Source organism: Nasonia vitripennis, chromosome 4 (assembly GCF_009193385.2).
Source record: "Nasonia vitripennis strain AsymCx chromosome 4, Nvit_psr_1.1, whole genome shotgun sequence".
Taxonomy (NCBI): domain Eukaryota; kingdom Metazoa; phylum Arthropoda; class Insecta; order Hymenoptera; family Pteromalidae; genus Nasonia; species Nasonia vitripennis.
The window spans coordinates 3051519-3067052 of NC_045760.1; the positions used below are offsets into that span (position 1 = coordinate 3051519).

At 45.5% G+C, this 15534-nt stretch overlaps 3 protein-coding genes across 7 annotated transcripts in view; 1 reads left to right on the forward strand and 2 right to left on the reverse strand.

The window, feature by feature from the left end:
• Positions 1–136: 136 nt before the first annotated feature.
• Positions 137–8539, forward strand: LOC100119634 (centrosomal protein cep290). 2 transcript variants are annotated; one of them, XM_008213145.4, is made up of 20 exons: positions 270–286; positions 443–539; positions 623–1132; positions 1209–1344; positions 1414–1550; positions 1638–1882; positions 1986–2121; positions 2196–2531; positions 2600–2997; positions 3059–4376; positions 4440–4812; positions 4891–5299; positions 5644–5856; positions 6268–6454; positions 6532–6731; positions 6803–6950; positions 7029–7406; positions 7546–7712; positions 7789–8245; positions 8339–8455. In XM_008213145.4, exons 3-20 carry the CDS (start codon positions 1070–1072, stop codon positions 8402–8404), a joined length of 5367 nt encoding a protein of 1788 aa, XP_008211367.1. In that variant the 5' UTR covers positions 270–286; positions 443–539; positions 623–1069; the 3' UTR covers positions 8405–8455. The 2 variants fall into 2 exon arrangements, with proteins under 2 accessions (XP_008211366.1, XP_008211367.1); XM_008213144.4 differs by having other exon boundaries at positions 137–539; positions 8339–8539.
• On the reverse strand, positions 8297–9528 carry LOC107981062 (eclosion hormone). Of its 2 annotated transcripts, none has more exons than XM_031929810.1 (3): positions 9434–9528; positions 8913–8999; positions 8297–8820 (listed from the first exon to the last, which is right to left on the reverse strand). In XM_031929810.1, the coding sequence occupies exons 2-3, from the start codon at positions 8995–8997 to the stop codon at positions 8654–8656; spliced, it is 252 nt and encodes an 83-aa protein (XP_031785670.1). In that variant the 5' UTR covers positions 8998–8999; positions 9434–9528; the 3' UTR covers positions 8297–8653. The 2 variants fall into 2 exon arrangements, with proteins under 2 accessions (XP_031785670.1, XP_016840768.1); XM_016985279.2 differs by lacking the exon at positions 9434–9528 and adding an exon at positions 9078–9195.
• Positions 9529–9746: 218 nt separating this feature from the next.
• Positions 9747–15534, reverse strand: part of LOC100119556 (chorion peroxidase) — a 40994-nt gene continuing 35206 nt past the window's right edge. For all 3 annotated transcript variants that reach the window (XM_031929740.1, XM_031929741.1, XM_031929742.1), the window contains 11 exons: positions 14477–14673; positions 13678–13930; positions 13281–13426; positions 12962–13203; positions 12746–12878; positions 12522–12649; positions 12116–12225; positions 11883–11975; positions 11176–11345; positions 10984–11092; positions 9747–10905 (listed from right to left, as the gene is read on the reverse strand). In XM_031929740.1, coding sequence (XP_031785600.1) covers positions 10770–10905; positions 10984–11092; positions 11176–11345; positions 11883–11975; positions 12116–12225; positions 12522–12649; positions 12746–12878; positions 12962–13203; positions 13281–13426; positions 13678–13930; positions 14477–14673 — 1717 coding nt within the window. In that variant the 3' untranslated portion in view covers positions 9747–10769. The remainder of the gene's footprint in view (positions 10906–10983; positions 11093–11175; positions 11346–11882; positions 11976–12115; positions 12226–12521; positions 12650–12745; positions 12879–12961; positions 13204–13280; positions 13427–13677; positions 13931–14476; positions 14674–15534) is intronic.

A 15534-nucleotide genomic window follows, 5' to 3' on the forward strand; every position in this document is an offset into this window, starting at 1 on the left:
TGCACTCACGGTAAACTATATTTCCCTTCCACTTTAGTGGGGCTGGTAAAACGCGAGCTTGAATCGTACGACGGCCGCTAGTACACGTCGCTAGGGATGAAATAAGAGCATAACATTAACGACGGATAACAAGAGTAGACATTTTTTTTTCCGTTTCCGTGCTTATTTTCCTTTTATTCGGTCTTTTTTAACCGTTGATTTGTGTTTTGTTTGCGAATGCTTTACGATTTTTTTTTCTTCAGTTTTGTGGCGAATGAATATAATTTGAAAGTTCGATTATGATTTGGTACGTATAGAAATCAGTCCTTAACTCGTGTGTTGGCACGTCTATTTACAATAAAGCTCGGAAATTACTGATATTTTTCGAGTTTCGTGAAATATCGAACGTAGAAATGAGAAAAAGTACGAATAATATACTTTGTAAATTATTATTGTCATATAGTGTGTGCAATATAAATATGCCTAAGTATGTCAGTAGGCAATGAAATATAGGCGTACATAATCAAAGTTGGAGGTGAATAAACTTTACCAATGCGAATGTAATTATTTGATCAATATTTTATATATTATTGATGTAGTGGGATTTTTTTTTTCTCATTTGATTAGTTTGCTTAATTTTCAGATACGAAATTTGTACTTTTTGTATACGATGACGGATGTATAAAATAAAAAAAAAGTATCCTTCTGTAGATCGATTTGTACAAGACTGTCTTTCTTAGTCACGGAGGTAACAAAGCGAATGTGCATCAATGCAAATATGCACAGTTCGATCTTGGCTGGAATTGATAATATTTTGTTAAGAAAAGGACAAATTTCATAGTTACGTCTAAATACTCGAGTCACGCATGGGTAAGACGATAAAGGAAACAATTGAAGGGTTCTGTAAAGTCCACATAGGCGATTATGGGTTAATTATTGAATTAACATAATCAGCTTTTTCTAACTCATTTATACACCGACAATAACTGTTGTTAAAGACGCCAAGTCAAGTATTTTAAATACAGTATATCATAAGTTTAGAAGAATTTGTTGTACAATCCCGTTGTGATAATTTTACGCGAATGTCAAAATGGAAAGTCCAGTTAGACGAAGCAAAGAGTCCAAGAAAGGACGATATTCATCCGATTTAAACGTAAGTTTGTGCTGTTTATTATTGACATCAATTCTTATAACCTAAACAACCTCATTTCGTGTTTATACTTTCACAGAACATGGAGCACGTAAATGTGCAATTAAAGGGAAAACTGAAAATGCTAACAGTCGAAATGAAAGACGCCGTGGAGAGAATGAATTCCATGGCGGCAGAAATGAATGCGATTAAGAATGAAAATTTCTCATACAAAGGTACGATATATTTACTATAATTTACATAGCGCATACGCGAATTATTTACGCGAGTTTTTACCCCGGCAGATCGAGTTGCAGAGCTCGAGCAAGAAAATGCTCTTCTCATTTCTCAAATCGAAGAAATGGCCAACGAACGAGCAGAAAGAGATGCAATAATCGAGGAGTTCGGTACAGCCGTTGAAGCCAGAATCGTCGAGTGGAAGGTAAACATACTCTGCAGAGTCTACAGACCAATGCTACTGAGCATAAAAGCAAAATAAAAATATTCTACCTTCTCTCTTCACCGCCAGAACATTTTGGATGAAAAAGACACGACCATTGCGAAACTGAAGGAGAACCTCATGTACGCGGCTAGCGACCGGCTCACGAATGCATCGCCAGACGAGAGAAATCACGCGGAGATAGAGCGATTGATCCAAGACATCGACCGTCGTGACGAGATAATAGCCGAGCTGCAGAGCAAACTCTCCGAGGCGGTAGTCGAAATAAACGAAAGCAGCCTGCTTATCGAGAAATTTAAATCCGATAGTAAAACGTAAGTGAATATTATTCAGCCGTAAAATATATACATATAATTCAAAAATGAAATCGAGTTGCAAAACTCGTCTGATGTAATCTCGAATATACTCTGTACATAGGAAGGATGCTTCCAAGCGAGCTACCAAAGGCGAGCGAGAGACGAACAAAAAAATGCAAGACGCAAGCAAGAGGATAAGTAGCCTGGAGAGCTTGCTCGAACGCGCCGAGAGAGACGCCAAAGTGAAAAGCGAACAGGTATGCGTTTCGTAATAGGATTTCTAAATTAATCGAGATACGCGTTATGACCGTGTGTTTTATTCTTGAAAAAGCTGTGCGAAGCTCTGGCGATCTTGAACAAATACGAGGACGAGAAGACGAGCCTAACGAATGCGCTCGAGGAGATCAAGGAGTTGAAGGATCAGCTCGAGAAGAAGAACAGACACATAGAAGATCTGATCGACGTTGTGAACAGACTCGAGAGCGAAAATTCCCGGTACGAAGAGGCTATAATAGTCTTGAGAGAGAAATTGGGCATCACCGAAGACGAGGAATTTGCGATGGAAGATCTGATTGTTCGGCGTCAACAGGCGCAGGAGGAGAAGATCGAAGAGATCCAGCGAAGCTGCGATCAGCAGGCCAGCGAGAACGTAGATCTGAAATTCCAGGTTAGCTTCTTTTTTTTTACATTATACAAATCTATAACGAATCGACTAAAATCACATTGCTTCTTCAGATAAGGAAACTGAAGACAGCTCTGAAAGAGTCACTGAAAAACAAGCTCCGGAGAACCAACGGCATCTCGAGCGACGGTGAAAACATCGAGGATCTGAGCCATCGCTCGGAGTCGAAGAAAGACCACGTGGAGTTGAAGAAGATGAGGGAAAACGTCAAGTGGGTGATCGAGGAGAACGAGGCTCTGAGGCAGGGAATGCACGAGATCCTGGACTGCATACACCATCAGGATGGTAAGAGCATCGTCACCATACAGTCCCAGACGCTGGAGAATCTCTTGGAGGCTCTGGACGCGAGACACTTAGCTGGATGGTACCACCCAGCCATGAGACTGCAGGGCCGCGTGAACTATCTGCAGGGCAGCAACGCCGAGCTGAGAGCCCAGCTTCAGCAGATAAGGTACGCTCTGCGGTTCTGCATTAGATTGCTCGATATTTCATTTATTTTCTTTTCGCAACAGGAAGAACCAGATGATGATACTGGAGGCAGACTCGCAGCAGCGTTCGAGCAGCGTCGAGGAGGGCGAGTGCTCGCAGCAGCAGACATCGGCCAGCTCGAAAACCGACCTCCAACCTGCCCTCAGTCAGTCCCGCAACATCACTCCGAAATCCTCGGAAAACGCCGACTCGGGCAGAGCCTCCGGTAAGCCAGCGGACATGGACGAGATCCAGCGAGTCGACGACGACGACGTCGACGAGCCTTCGGGATCCTGCGACACTCCTCTGGACGACGAGGGTTTCGGCAAAAAGTCCGAGGAGGTCTATGCCATGGCCAAGGAGATGGTCGCCCAGGAGAGCGATTTCAAGAAGGCCCTCAACGAGGCGGAGACTCGACAGAAAATTTTGGAAGCCCAGGTCGTCGGTTTGAGGAAGAACCTGGCGAGCTACGTGTCACCCGAGGCACACGCCGAGCTGAGGGAGAGGTACCTCGAAGCGAACATGCAGCTGAGAGCCGCCTTCGAGAGTAAGTTTGGCACGAACGACGAGGACTCCGTCGAAGCTTTGAGGAGCAAGGCTGTGCAGGAACTGAGGGACGAGTTGGTCTCCCTGCACAAGCAGCTGTCAGAGCTGGCATTGAGCTCCGCCAGGAGTAACAGCACGGACGGAAGAGCCGTGGGAGAACTGGAGGGTCGTCTCGCCGAGTTGAAAGCTGAGAACGAGAGGCTGAAGAAAGCAGCGGAGATCGCGCACCAGGAGGCGCTGATACACCGAGCCATCGACTCCAGCGTCCTTACCGAGTTCAACGATCTTCGCCAGAGGATACTCAAGTTCGAGCTCAACGAGGACACGGAGGTCAAGGAGACCGCGAGATTGTCCTTCGAACTCGCCAACCACAAAGTCATCGTCACGGAGCTGAGAGAGCAGAAAAAGCTCCTGGAACGAGATCTGCTGAAGGCCAGGGAAGAGCTCGCGGACTTGAGCGGCGGAAGGGAGAGCGAGGGCCAAGTCGTGGAGCTCGTTCGTAGACCAACGGACGGCAGAGATTACATAGAGATAATAGACTTCTTGCAACACCAGTACGCCGGCTCGACGTCGCTGAGCGCCTGGGAGAGATACGAGGCTAGTTTGAACAAGTTGAACAACGACAGGAACGAAGTTAAGGAACTCATCTCGCAGATTAACGATCAGAACGAGAACCTCAAGATTCAGCACGAAACACTCACCAGCAGACTGCAAATCGTCGAGCAGCTGAAGGACATGTTGGAGCAACAGATCGGGAGTAACGACGTTCAAGACATTATGCAGAGATTCACGACCGAGAGCAGACAGCTGCTATCCGTAAGCATCCGTTGCTTAAAATTGTCGATCGAGGCTTCGTTTTAAATTTTCCGTTGTTTTCAGGAATCCAAGTACAAAGCGCTTATCAGTCAACTGGAGGAAGAGGCGAGAAAGGCTAACTCCAAATTATCGGATTACGAGAAAAAAGTCGCCTCGATGGAGAGAGAATTAAGAAACGCGCAGAAAGCTTGGAAAGTCCAGAAAGCTTCGAGCTTGAGGCGACCCGCGAGTTTCGACAAAGCGACAGAGGCAGCATTCAAATCCGAGAAGGAAGCAAAATCCGCGCAAACCGAGTTGAAAGTGCATTCGGTCGAGACGCAGTGCAGCCTCTGTTGCAAAAGCGCGATGAGAGATAGCCAGGTGGAAAAGAAAGATTCGGACGAGAGTGAAATCGACAATAAAACTCGAGAGAGCGACGGCGAGGCTCCCTTGAAAAGTAAGCGTGAAATGAAAACTTTCGCTCGAATTTCATCCCATGATTAACCGAAAAATCTCCGCGTCATGCTCTTTCCAGCAACGAACATCAACCTATTACAAGAGCAGCTAAATCAAGCACTAGCCCTGGCATCGGAACGTTCGGTCGCCCTATCCAAGTGCGAAGCCCAACTAACTGAGTACCTCGCGCGAAACGACTCCCTCAGTCGACTCCTCGAGGAGAAAACGTCGTCCGCCCCTGTAACGACTAATCACGAGGAGGACGAGCAGTTGGCTGAGAAGTCCGGACATACAAGTCAGGAGGCCTTGCAGTCGAGCGTCAAGAGTCTCCAGAAGATCATCTCGCAGAAGGAGGAGACGATCGCGAGATACCAGAGTCTGTTGAAGGAGGACCGCGACAAGCACAGCGAAGCCGCTGCCAGATTACACGAGGAGATACGCAGCCTCAGAAAGAGCCTTGCCGATGCCTCGAATAAGGATAATGCGATGTTGGGGCACTTTTTTTTCTGTCCGCAGCCTGAGTTATGGGGACGATTTCGGGCGTGCTGGAATTGGGTCATTTTCTCGAGACGAAGAGAAGATCGTGTTTTTTTTTTGTTTTTCTCGGGAATGGATAAGTCGAGTAGAATCTCCGATAAGAATATAACGCGAATTTTCAATAATACATTTCAAAGATCAATAACATCGCCGTACTTCAAACTTCCTTTAAATACACTCTATATTCAATACCCGGCGATGAAAAGCGCGAAATCGTCGTTCCCCCATCGGTCGAGGAAAATAAAAATAAAAAATTCCAGGCATCCGCCTTTAATATTACATTTCTCGCGCGCAGGGCGTCGCCGAATACCGAGCACGAGCAGCCGGAGAGGGATATACCCACAGGGGAGACGACGCCGGCCTCGGCGTCTCGTACGGAGGAGACGTCGATCCTTCGGGAGAAAATATCCCGCCTCGAGACCGAGCTGAGCATAAGCGCCGAGTTGGCCGAGAGGTGGCATCGATTGGCCGAGGATAGATTGCGGCACATGGATAGCACGAGGGAGAGGTATCGTATACGTCACGGCTTTGCTTTGCGCGCTCGGGGAAAGCTCGTCTTTGTACAGGGGGATTTTCCGCGAAGCTTCGACTTGCTTCCTTTTATTTTTCTTCTCTCACCCGCGAAAGAGCTGCTTTATTCTCGAGGCTTGCCTAACTAATGGCTTCATATACTCCGCGGAAGAGGAATGCCGCAGTCGGGATTTACATTCGGAATGTATGCAGATTTTTCGATGCGTGCGTTATCTCAAATTGCACTTAGGTAAAAAATAATTGCATCGTTCGGAGCTTTTTTCAAAATGTAAATTACACGCTCTCTCCCTGTGGAATATATCGCTGTAAATGAAAGTCGCCCGACGCATAACGACTAGCGCAGAGCGGAGATAGACTAACGATTATACGAGCCGATGAAAATAAACAGATTAGAGGAGCAACACCGGGAAGAAATCGACAGCTACCGCATGGAGCTGAATAAGCGCCAGCGCGAACTGGTGGAGTTACGTCGACAGCTATCCGAAAACCGACGAGCTCCCACGACGAAGAGCGAAGTCCTGTCGTTCATGAAAGTGCTTCAGATCAAGGATAATCGACTGGCCGACGCGATCGAAGTAAGAATTTTTTTGCGTTTCGCGCGAACTCGCTTTCACCTGCAGAAGCTGCATGTATATTCTATCGATTTAATTAGAGCGAGCTTGAGGAGCACGCGGCGGCCGTTACCTCCCAGCAGCTCTCCACGACTTACGAGGTCGAGGATGCGAGGCTCTACGAGTTCGAGCAAATGCAATCCCAGCTGGACAACCTGCGCAGGCAGCTGCAAGCTTCCATGGAGAGGGAGAGGTCCTACAAGAACGAGATCGCCGAGTTGCAGCAGCGGATGAGCAGGAGGTTTGGCGAAATTCTGCTTGTTTCGTGGCTTTTGGCTGTATGTTCTGCGATTTCTAACGTTTCGCTCACAGGTACATGGCGGTGAAGGCTCAGGAGAAGAAGGCCTCGAGGCGGGAGATGCAGCTCGATCGGAAGGTGAAGGAGCTCGAGGGGGAGCTGAGCGAGGCCAAGGAAATGCTGGACCGCCAGTTCATGGTGCAGCAGGCGAAGAGAGCGAAAGTAACGCGACTCTCTATCTCTTGACCGAGAAGCACGTAATAAAAGTTAAAAATAACAAACGTTTCGTTTCCCCGTCAGACGGCGGAGGATCTGGCTCTCTGGGAGAAACTGAAGAAGTGGCAGCAGACGGCCGAGCGGCTGAAGGAGAAATTAAAAGAGAAAACCGACGAGTGCCAGAGATTGCAGAGCAATTACGAAAAACTGCGGGCGCTCATATCGTGCATGGAGCGGGAAAAATGGTTCCTCCGAGGCAAGTGCCGCAGCGAGAGCGTACCCGTGTCCGCGTGGATGCCACCGCCACCCGAGAGCCACTGCACCAGTAGCAGCAACAACGACTTGCTGGTCGAGGAATTGCAGCGAGAATGTCGGGAACTGCGGGAACGCGTGAACGAACTGGTCGCTCGGCTGAGCCGACAGGAGGAAGAAAAAAGGAGAGCAGCCTCCGTCGCTTTCGAGGTTCGTGACACTGCGCTACCGGATTACGCGATTGTGTTTTGCATTGCCTCACGACTTTCGCGGTTTATTGCGCCTTTTACTGCTGGCGTTGCGTGCGGGTAAGTAGGAGGTTTCAAAATATTATTATGCTCTCTCGCAGGACGAGGTGTACACCGACGAGGAGATCAAGAGGCTGAGGGAGGTGCAGGAGATACTGGAGAAGGAGAACATCAGGCTCGAGGCTGAGAACTTTGAGCTTCGCTTGGAGCTCGAGAGGGCCAACGTCAATACGCCGAGGTATCAGGAGAAGATACAGCACTTGGAGAAGTGAGGCACACTGTTGATTGCTTGAAGCTTAATAAACGTTGAACGATGATAAATTTAATTTTCAACGACGATGCAGGTACGTGGAGATTTTGAAGACCGAAAAATCTTCGGAGCTATCCTACCCGTGCTCCGCTCCTCCAAGACGCGACGGGACTCAGAGAACCAAAGCCGAGCTCGAGCGAACGGTCGTGACCCTGAAAAAGCTAGTCGAGAAGTTACAGCAGGAGAATAAAAGACTGAGGACTTCGGTGGCTCAGAGCGATCTCGGCTTACCGGCGCAGTGCAACTGCATATATTTGAGGGAGGATTACGAGCAGGCCAAGCAGAGAATCGCTGTGCTGGAGACGGAGCTTGATCTTGCGGAGAAGAGAATCGCGATGATGGAGGAGACGGCTGCCCTCAAGTCGGACGACGATAACTCCGAGGAAGTGGCGCTGCTCAAGCAACAGCTGCACCGCAAGTCCGAGCTTTTGATGAAGGTTAAGGATCTGCTGTCCAAAGCTGCCAGTAATGAGAAGGAGCTTAGACATCGAGTGAGTACTTTTAGAGTCGATAATGAATATTTGAAGGAAACAGTCGTGTGATTGAGTTATGTATAACGTACATTTATTCTCTTTGCTTTGCAGATACAACAGCTCGAATTCAAGCAAACGCTGTCGATAATACCAGAATGTGGATCATCATTAGCCTAGATCATTACATAAAGTTAGATATTTCTCGTAAGCTGATGCACAATATTTTGTACAAAGGATAATTAAGTATACTTTAAGTGATAATTTGTACGTGTAACATAAAATAAAATTTGCAGAAATAAATAAATAATCGTACATCCTATTTCCGTACAAAATAAAATTAAAATTACATCAGTCGAACGCTCGCAAAAAATATGCACACACTTATTCTTTGGCGTCTCCGTCATCTGCACGGCTTGCCGAGAGACCTTATTGAACTTCGTTTAAATTCGTGATGAATGGCGCCAGACTGTCGGGATCCTCGACGTCTGGAGTCATCTTTCCTTTGAACTTGACGCAATATTCGTCGCAGAGCTGCACGTCGAAGTAGATTCCTAGGAACTTCTTACTCTGCGAGCAATTCCGGAAACACGTACCTGCGGTAAAACATTCGGATAAGATTTTATGCTTATTTTTAACTGCACGTTTTAGAAAGCAGGTGACCACTTTATGGCTTGTTGATACGAACCTACGGAGGGATGTGCTGCCGCTACCGTGAGGAAAACAAGATAACTCATAAGTAGAACAACGAGTAGGCGCTTTGAGAGGACCATGTCTGTAAGGATATTTAAAAAATATTTTACATTTCGAGTTATGTAACTTACTTATGCCAGTATTTCAAGCTGGTTGGTACTTAGCAAGTAAAAATTAAGTAGATGTATGCAGGTTACGAATTTTCTAAGAACTAAATAGCCGTACAAAAGCCGAGTTATATAAAGCCCAGAAAACACAATTTTACGATGCCTATTATCATTCGACGACGTATACGACTTTTAATAATATAATATTTTTAGTATTTTTTAAAAGCAAATATTTAGATTTGATCGCCAAACGCTTGTCTACCGTTTAGTCCGAACAAAAGGTAGCATGACATTGACATTCCGAGTATTTGCCAAACTGTGTGATAAAATATTCAAATATTACATTTTATCATTCCCGCTACTTTTAGGTAAATACAATTTATGAAAAATATACGAGTTTCGTACTTACTTGCAAATTATAAAGTATTGCTCTGATGTACGGATAGCGACAGCAAACCCTTTCGAACTGCGACTGATACTGGCGATACTACTTCAAGGGCTTATATAGGTCTCTGACTTGCAGAGACAAAAGATTTTCTCGAAAATAATAGTCTCCAGCAGTGATTCCTTTCTCGTCATTTTATTAGATTTTCTATACTTTTAGTGAAGCAATTCTGAGGGATGTGCTCGGTATAGAGAGAAATGTGCAAAATTACAGTAAAAATATTTAGCAATTTAGGATTGGTAAACGGATAGGATATAAATAATCATAACGCTCAATATTTTATGTAGTTAATTCTTTGTATTATTTACTTTTTACAATACCATACAAAAATGCCTCTAACAAATCCCTCGATGCTAACATCAATCTTTGAGTATTAAGTGTTTGATAGTTTTTTTTTTTTTTTTATAAAAGTATATAATATCATTAAGAATAAAGTCGTATGAAGAGGCGCAAAGCAAACGAAAACTATAAGATTACAGTAAGAAGTGAATTATGTGCAAGTATGTGTCGATACATAAATAAAAAACTATAAAATGTACAAGAGCAAGATTAACTATGACAATGAATGCCTCGTAATCTGTTTTTTTATTTATTCGATGACACTGACATAATCAGTTCTTTTTTGTATAAGACAGACTTAAGATTAAGTAAAATCTATCATTTATTCACTTAAATCGTAAGTTCTACATGCTAGCTTCGTTTTGAAGAGAGTATTCATCAGTTTATATGCATATGATGCCTTTTAAATACAAACATTTCAAGTACTTATGTATGTATAAACGTTCATCTTTCAAAGGCCCATATGATTGCGCATAGGAAAATATTTGTATTGCTTATTGTACTTCGTATTATACAATAAAGTTACAAAATGACTGATCAAGGAAAACTGAACTAGAACAGTAGAATTATATTTTACAATTTAAAATTTCGACTCATTACAGAACAATCGGGATCAATAATATAATACCGATGAACAAAAGTTCGATCCGCAGGTCTCAGTTTTCCTTGAAATTGCTATATCAAAATTTTCCATACACGTGCTCGGTCGTTTAAATATATTCAACTAGTCTTATGTACTATATGCACAAGTACACATGCTGGGAAATAAATGCTTGTCGGTACGGTTATTGTTTTATGGAAGAAAATGTCCCGACAATGGATCAACTCTTATCTAAGTGTCAAAGATTACTGAAAATCATAAAAAAATAATATTTGACTATTGTTTTATCTTTTCCTTAATTTTCGCCGAAACACTCGCTAGAATTGTCTTTATATCGTTGATTATTAGAATGACTCAAGCTCATTTCACAAATTGACCATACTGCCCCGAATAGTCATTCGCGTAGTCTTGAGCGTAAGCCTGCTGTGGGAATTCAGCCCATTTGCTGAAGTCGATGCTTGGGAGGATTCCGCTCTTACATGGCACACGTGGGTTGCTGAAACAACGTAATCCCATCATTACGCCCAAGAACACATTTTATAATTTTTAATTGAAAAAAAATGCTTTATCTTACATTTCGTGATCTGGCAAGACCATAGGATAGATCTGTATCGTATCGATCAAGTCGGTGTTGTCACAGATCACTCGGGCGAGTTTAGTTTTCCTGACTTCTTGCAATTGTTCTGAAACGATGGATGAAGTGTAAACAATAAACTCACACTTGACGCTTGCAACCTTATTCAAACGTAAAACAGAAAATACTAACCGGGGGTGAACGACGACGGCTGATTAGGAAGTTCGTACCAGAATCGGTCACCACGCCTAGAATTACTAAATTGAGTAGCGATGATGCAAGCAAAAGTTGGCCCCAACATGCTCTCCGGCAAAGGTCTTTCAGAAACTCCACCAGACCAAAGATCAACGTCTGCTGGGTGTCTGCAACGATTTTTTTATTTCACTCAAAGTTGTTGTTTCATGCAACACTCCTCAGACTTGCATAGTTACATTACCGAAGCCTTAGCGTGTCAAAATATTTAGATTTTTTTCTAAACCGTTAATGAAATAAAACAAGATTGCGGTTAAGAGGAGAAAGGCTGGATGAAAGAGCTAACCGATAATTTTATCAGTCACGCGTCTCTCGCCCAGAAGGGGGTTAATCAACACATTCTAAGCGAACCTTCTACGTGATTAGCAGCTCCTTCGTATTTGGATTTTTTGGACCTTTTTCTCTAATTATCTTACGCCTTGCTCTGCTCACTCCATAATCCGCGCACTCGAATCGATATAATCACCGTTAAGCGCACGCGCGCTTTTTGCCAGGGGGATTTTGCAATAAACAGAACCGCATTTCTCAAACTTCCCAGTAGCGAGTTTTCCAATGTCGACATTGGTATAAGTGTGCTCTTCAAAAGACACCCCCATGATTCCTGAGAATCCGCATAATTAGAAAATAAGTACAGGCGATAAACTCACTCGAAAATGGACAGGTATCGGCGCACGGTTTCATTGGGCATCGAGCCAAAGAGCTCCTCGAAGGTTTCGGCCCCAGGCAGGCCGCAGAATTTCCTGAAATGGAAAAGCGCGCATATGAGAAAATGAAAATGTCGAAACGAAAGTTGTCGCGCTTACGGACAGACACGTGGTGTGTGTGTGTGTGTGTGTGCGTGTGCGTGTGTGTGTGTGTGCGAGCCGCCGGCTAAACGAACCTGAATTCCATGTATCCGGGAATGCCAAACTCGCGGCCACGCTGCATATTGAACGAGACCAGGTCCATTCCGTGCTTGGCGCCGACTTTCTTGAAAAGGTGGTTGGTGACCTATGACGTGAACGGGAGCGCATGCTTAATTATCCTATTACCGCTGCCGAGTCGGTTTGTATAAGGCTTTGTTTGCGAGATACACCACTGCTACTCGCATCATTGCTTTCTTTTCGAAATCGAGCGAGATCTCGATTGTCCCGCGTTTTCTTTTCTCTCTCTCTCTCTCCATAACACATATATAGAGTTATGCAACGCGTGAATGATTCAGAATCAGATAAATACATCGACGAATTAGAGCCGCACACGCATATACAGATTTCGCAACGCGTCGTTCAAAAAGTAGATCGATTTACCTCTTGCGTAATCGAGTCATCCATAGCCTGCGCCACTTGATTCATCAGACCCATGAAGTACTCGTCGAAAACACCTGCTCTGTACAAATCGAACGGCCGTCTAATCAGATCGGACAGACGCTTCGAGGCTGGAAGTGGAACAAAAAAAATCGAGCATTAATTTTCCGTTGTGCGATTGAAGAAAAAAGCGAGAACGAGCACATATGTGAGTGTTGCAATTATACCAATGAACTTATGAGCCTTGCTCCATCTCTCAACGGCGGTGGGCAAGAGCGAGTGGCCGAACCGGAAAGCCGCTGCAGCGAACGCGTCGATCACTCCGGGGTTTACGTTGGGATCGAAGCCGTCCCAGTATCCCTGCGAATGCGATGATCGTTCGATTACGAGATGAACGTAGAAATCGATTGATTTTTAGGTATGTTGGTATGCACGACACTCACGTCCTTCTCGAGGAGAAGACCGAACTTCTGCATGACGTCCTTTCCAAGGAGGATCGGTAGGAACTCGTTGTAGGTGATGTGCTGGATTTCAGCGATGACGATGCGCCTGGCCTCTTGGAAGAGCGTCTCGTCGTCCCAGTGAGGGTTGACCTGAGCCAGAGCCTTGGCTACTCGGTTGTGCTCGCGAGCCATCAGCGTGTGCATGCAGGTCAGCACCAGCTGCTCGTTCACTCGGATCTCACCTTGAAGAGGCACACGCTAGGTGTAATCACCGAATTCGATTGCTTGTATTAGATTTTCGACCAAACGTCGTTCGTACCGGCTTCGAAGCAGTACATCGATCGGTTGGGCCTAGTGCAGCCCTCGTCGGGGATGTCGAGCTTCAGAGGGAGCAGATCCTTGAGGCCGTACTCCTCGAAGACGGGGTTCATTCTCAGCAATCCGGCGTAACCAGTTCTCAGTTTGCTGTTTAGAGAGCACGATTACGGATTGAGAAACGAGCGCGGAATTAAGTTAATCGCGTGCGCGCAAGTGTGTACATAGACCGAGATTATACGGCTGTTACATGGCCGTAGGAAAGCAGCGCGCGTTTATACAGACATTCGAGCGAGTGAACGTCTGGGAATCGGAGAAATGAGTAATCGCTCATCGTTATTTTCACAGAAGCGCATAGTCAACGACCGAAGAAGAATGTCGATGATGCGGAGGAAACGTACTTGGCAAATTCGTCGCTGATACCGTAGACGGTGTTTCCATCGAGAACACCGGTGAGCAGGTTGTAGGGCACACGGCTACCCAGTCGGCAGCCGGGTCTGACTCCGGGGAAAGCCCGGACGAAGTCCATGCATCTGACTTTGAAGAGTCTGAAGAAGTAGTCGTCCTCCGGGATCTGGATCTCGTTGCAGTATGGGTTCTTGTCTTGGGGAGCTCGGTTACAGCACTCCTCCGGGTCGTTACGGTTCATCGCGTCTGATGGAAGAGCATATACACGTTATGTATTACCGTGAGTTTTTGAACAGCCAATTATCCATCTTGATGGGATAATTCGCATTATGTTTCCTCGTTAGCGTTATATAGACTCGCTCGCTCGCTCGCGAGTTTTCAGCGCCTCGCGATGTGTATATGGGTACACGCGAGAACAACAAAAAGTGAAAGTCGCCTCGTAATTTTGCTCCGGAGAAGCAGACACATGTAGACACGGGCAATGTCGCAACTCTGACGCGCGCGATACCGACTATTGTCTGCATCCAGACGATGCGGCGGCTAGATGGGGAAGCTTTGATAAATTTCACGATCGCGACCTCCTCGGCACAGGATTGATTGACTGGAGAGAGATCGAGATCGGGGTGTCGGTTTCTTTGGTAATGTCATTGTCATGTCGGCGAACGCAATACTCCTTTGTGTGTGTGTGTGTACCGGTTGCTCACGTGTCCACTGAAATTTATGCGATGCACCGCGTCGAAGGACTCTGACTCATCAGTTCTGAAAGTGGAAGAGAGAAAGAGAGAGACTCACCCAAGGGAGTAGCGGTGAGCGTGTAATCGTGGTCCATGAACTGACCCCAGGCGATCACCATGACCGTGCCCGCGTGATCGTGGAAGCCCTCGTCGGGATGCATCGTACGAGAGACTACACGAGACAGCGGTAAGTCGTTGCCGGACGTCGCGATCCTCGGCGCGTTCATACCGTCGGAGAACCTCGGACTCAGCAGCCTGCAAAGTGTCATCATAATTTTCTCTTATATGAAAATCGATATTTTGACAATCGGAAACTTTCTTCTTCTGGTCCGATTAGCGATTTACGTAACGCGCGTTGTAGGCCTGTAGGCCGCCGCCACGCCTACGAATATGCATTTCATTATGTAAATAAACACGGACAGAGATCGCTTTGTACAATGTACATGCGAGCGTATATAAAATATGATATCCTACACGCGCGTCCACAAGGCTCTTTTCACGCTCGTTATATGTATCCCCCCGATATGTAATATAAAGCGATCGAACTTTTTCACTGGATTTTTGCTATATGGAAAAATCGCATTTTATTACCAGGTGATTTACTACTGTTACTCCTGCGGCATTATTATTACGCCGTGTGTGCGTGTGCACCGCGCGATGTCGATAATTCATATTCTCGCCGCTTGGGCTCGTAATTATCGCGATAAATATTGACGGAAGGATCGTGGAGAAAAATCGGAATTCTAGAAAGCCGAAATGCGGTTACGGTTGCTTCACGCCGATATATAGTATTATATAGGAATGGAAAACATTCAAACGCACTTATATATAGATACGTCGGATCGACGAAATCATTAGACCACATTAACGTATATTAAATCAGTTTGGCCGTCGTTATGAAATTGGCGCGTATACACAAACAACGCCGTAAAATTTACCGGATCGATTAAAAATCGACACGCAAGAATTCAAGTCCAGAAAACATCCGAGCCGAGGAATGTCGTCCGGGGGTCACGCGATATAAAGAGCAATACATCGCGCGCGGCGAAAGAATCAACAACAAAAAAATACGAAAGTAAAAGCTCCCGCGCGATCGACCTTGATTTTCGACGGTAC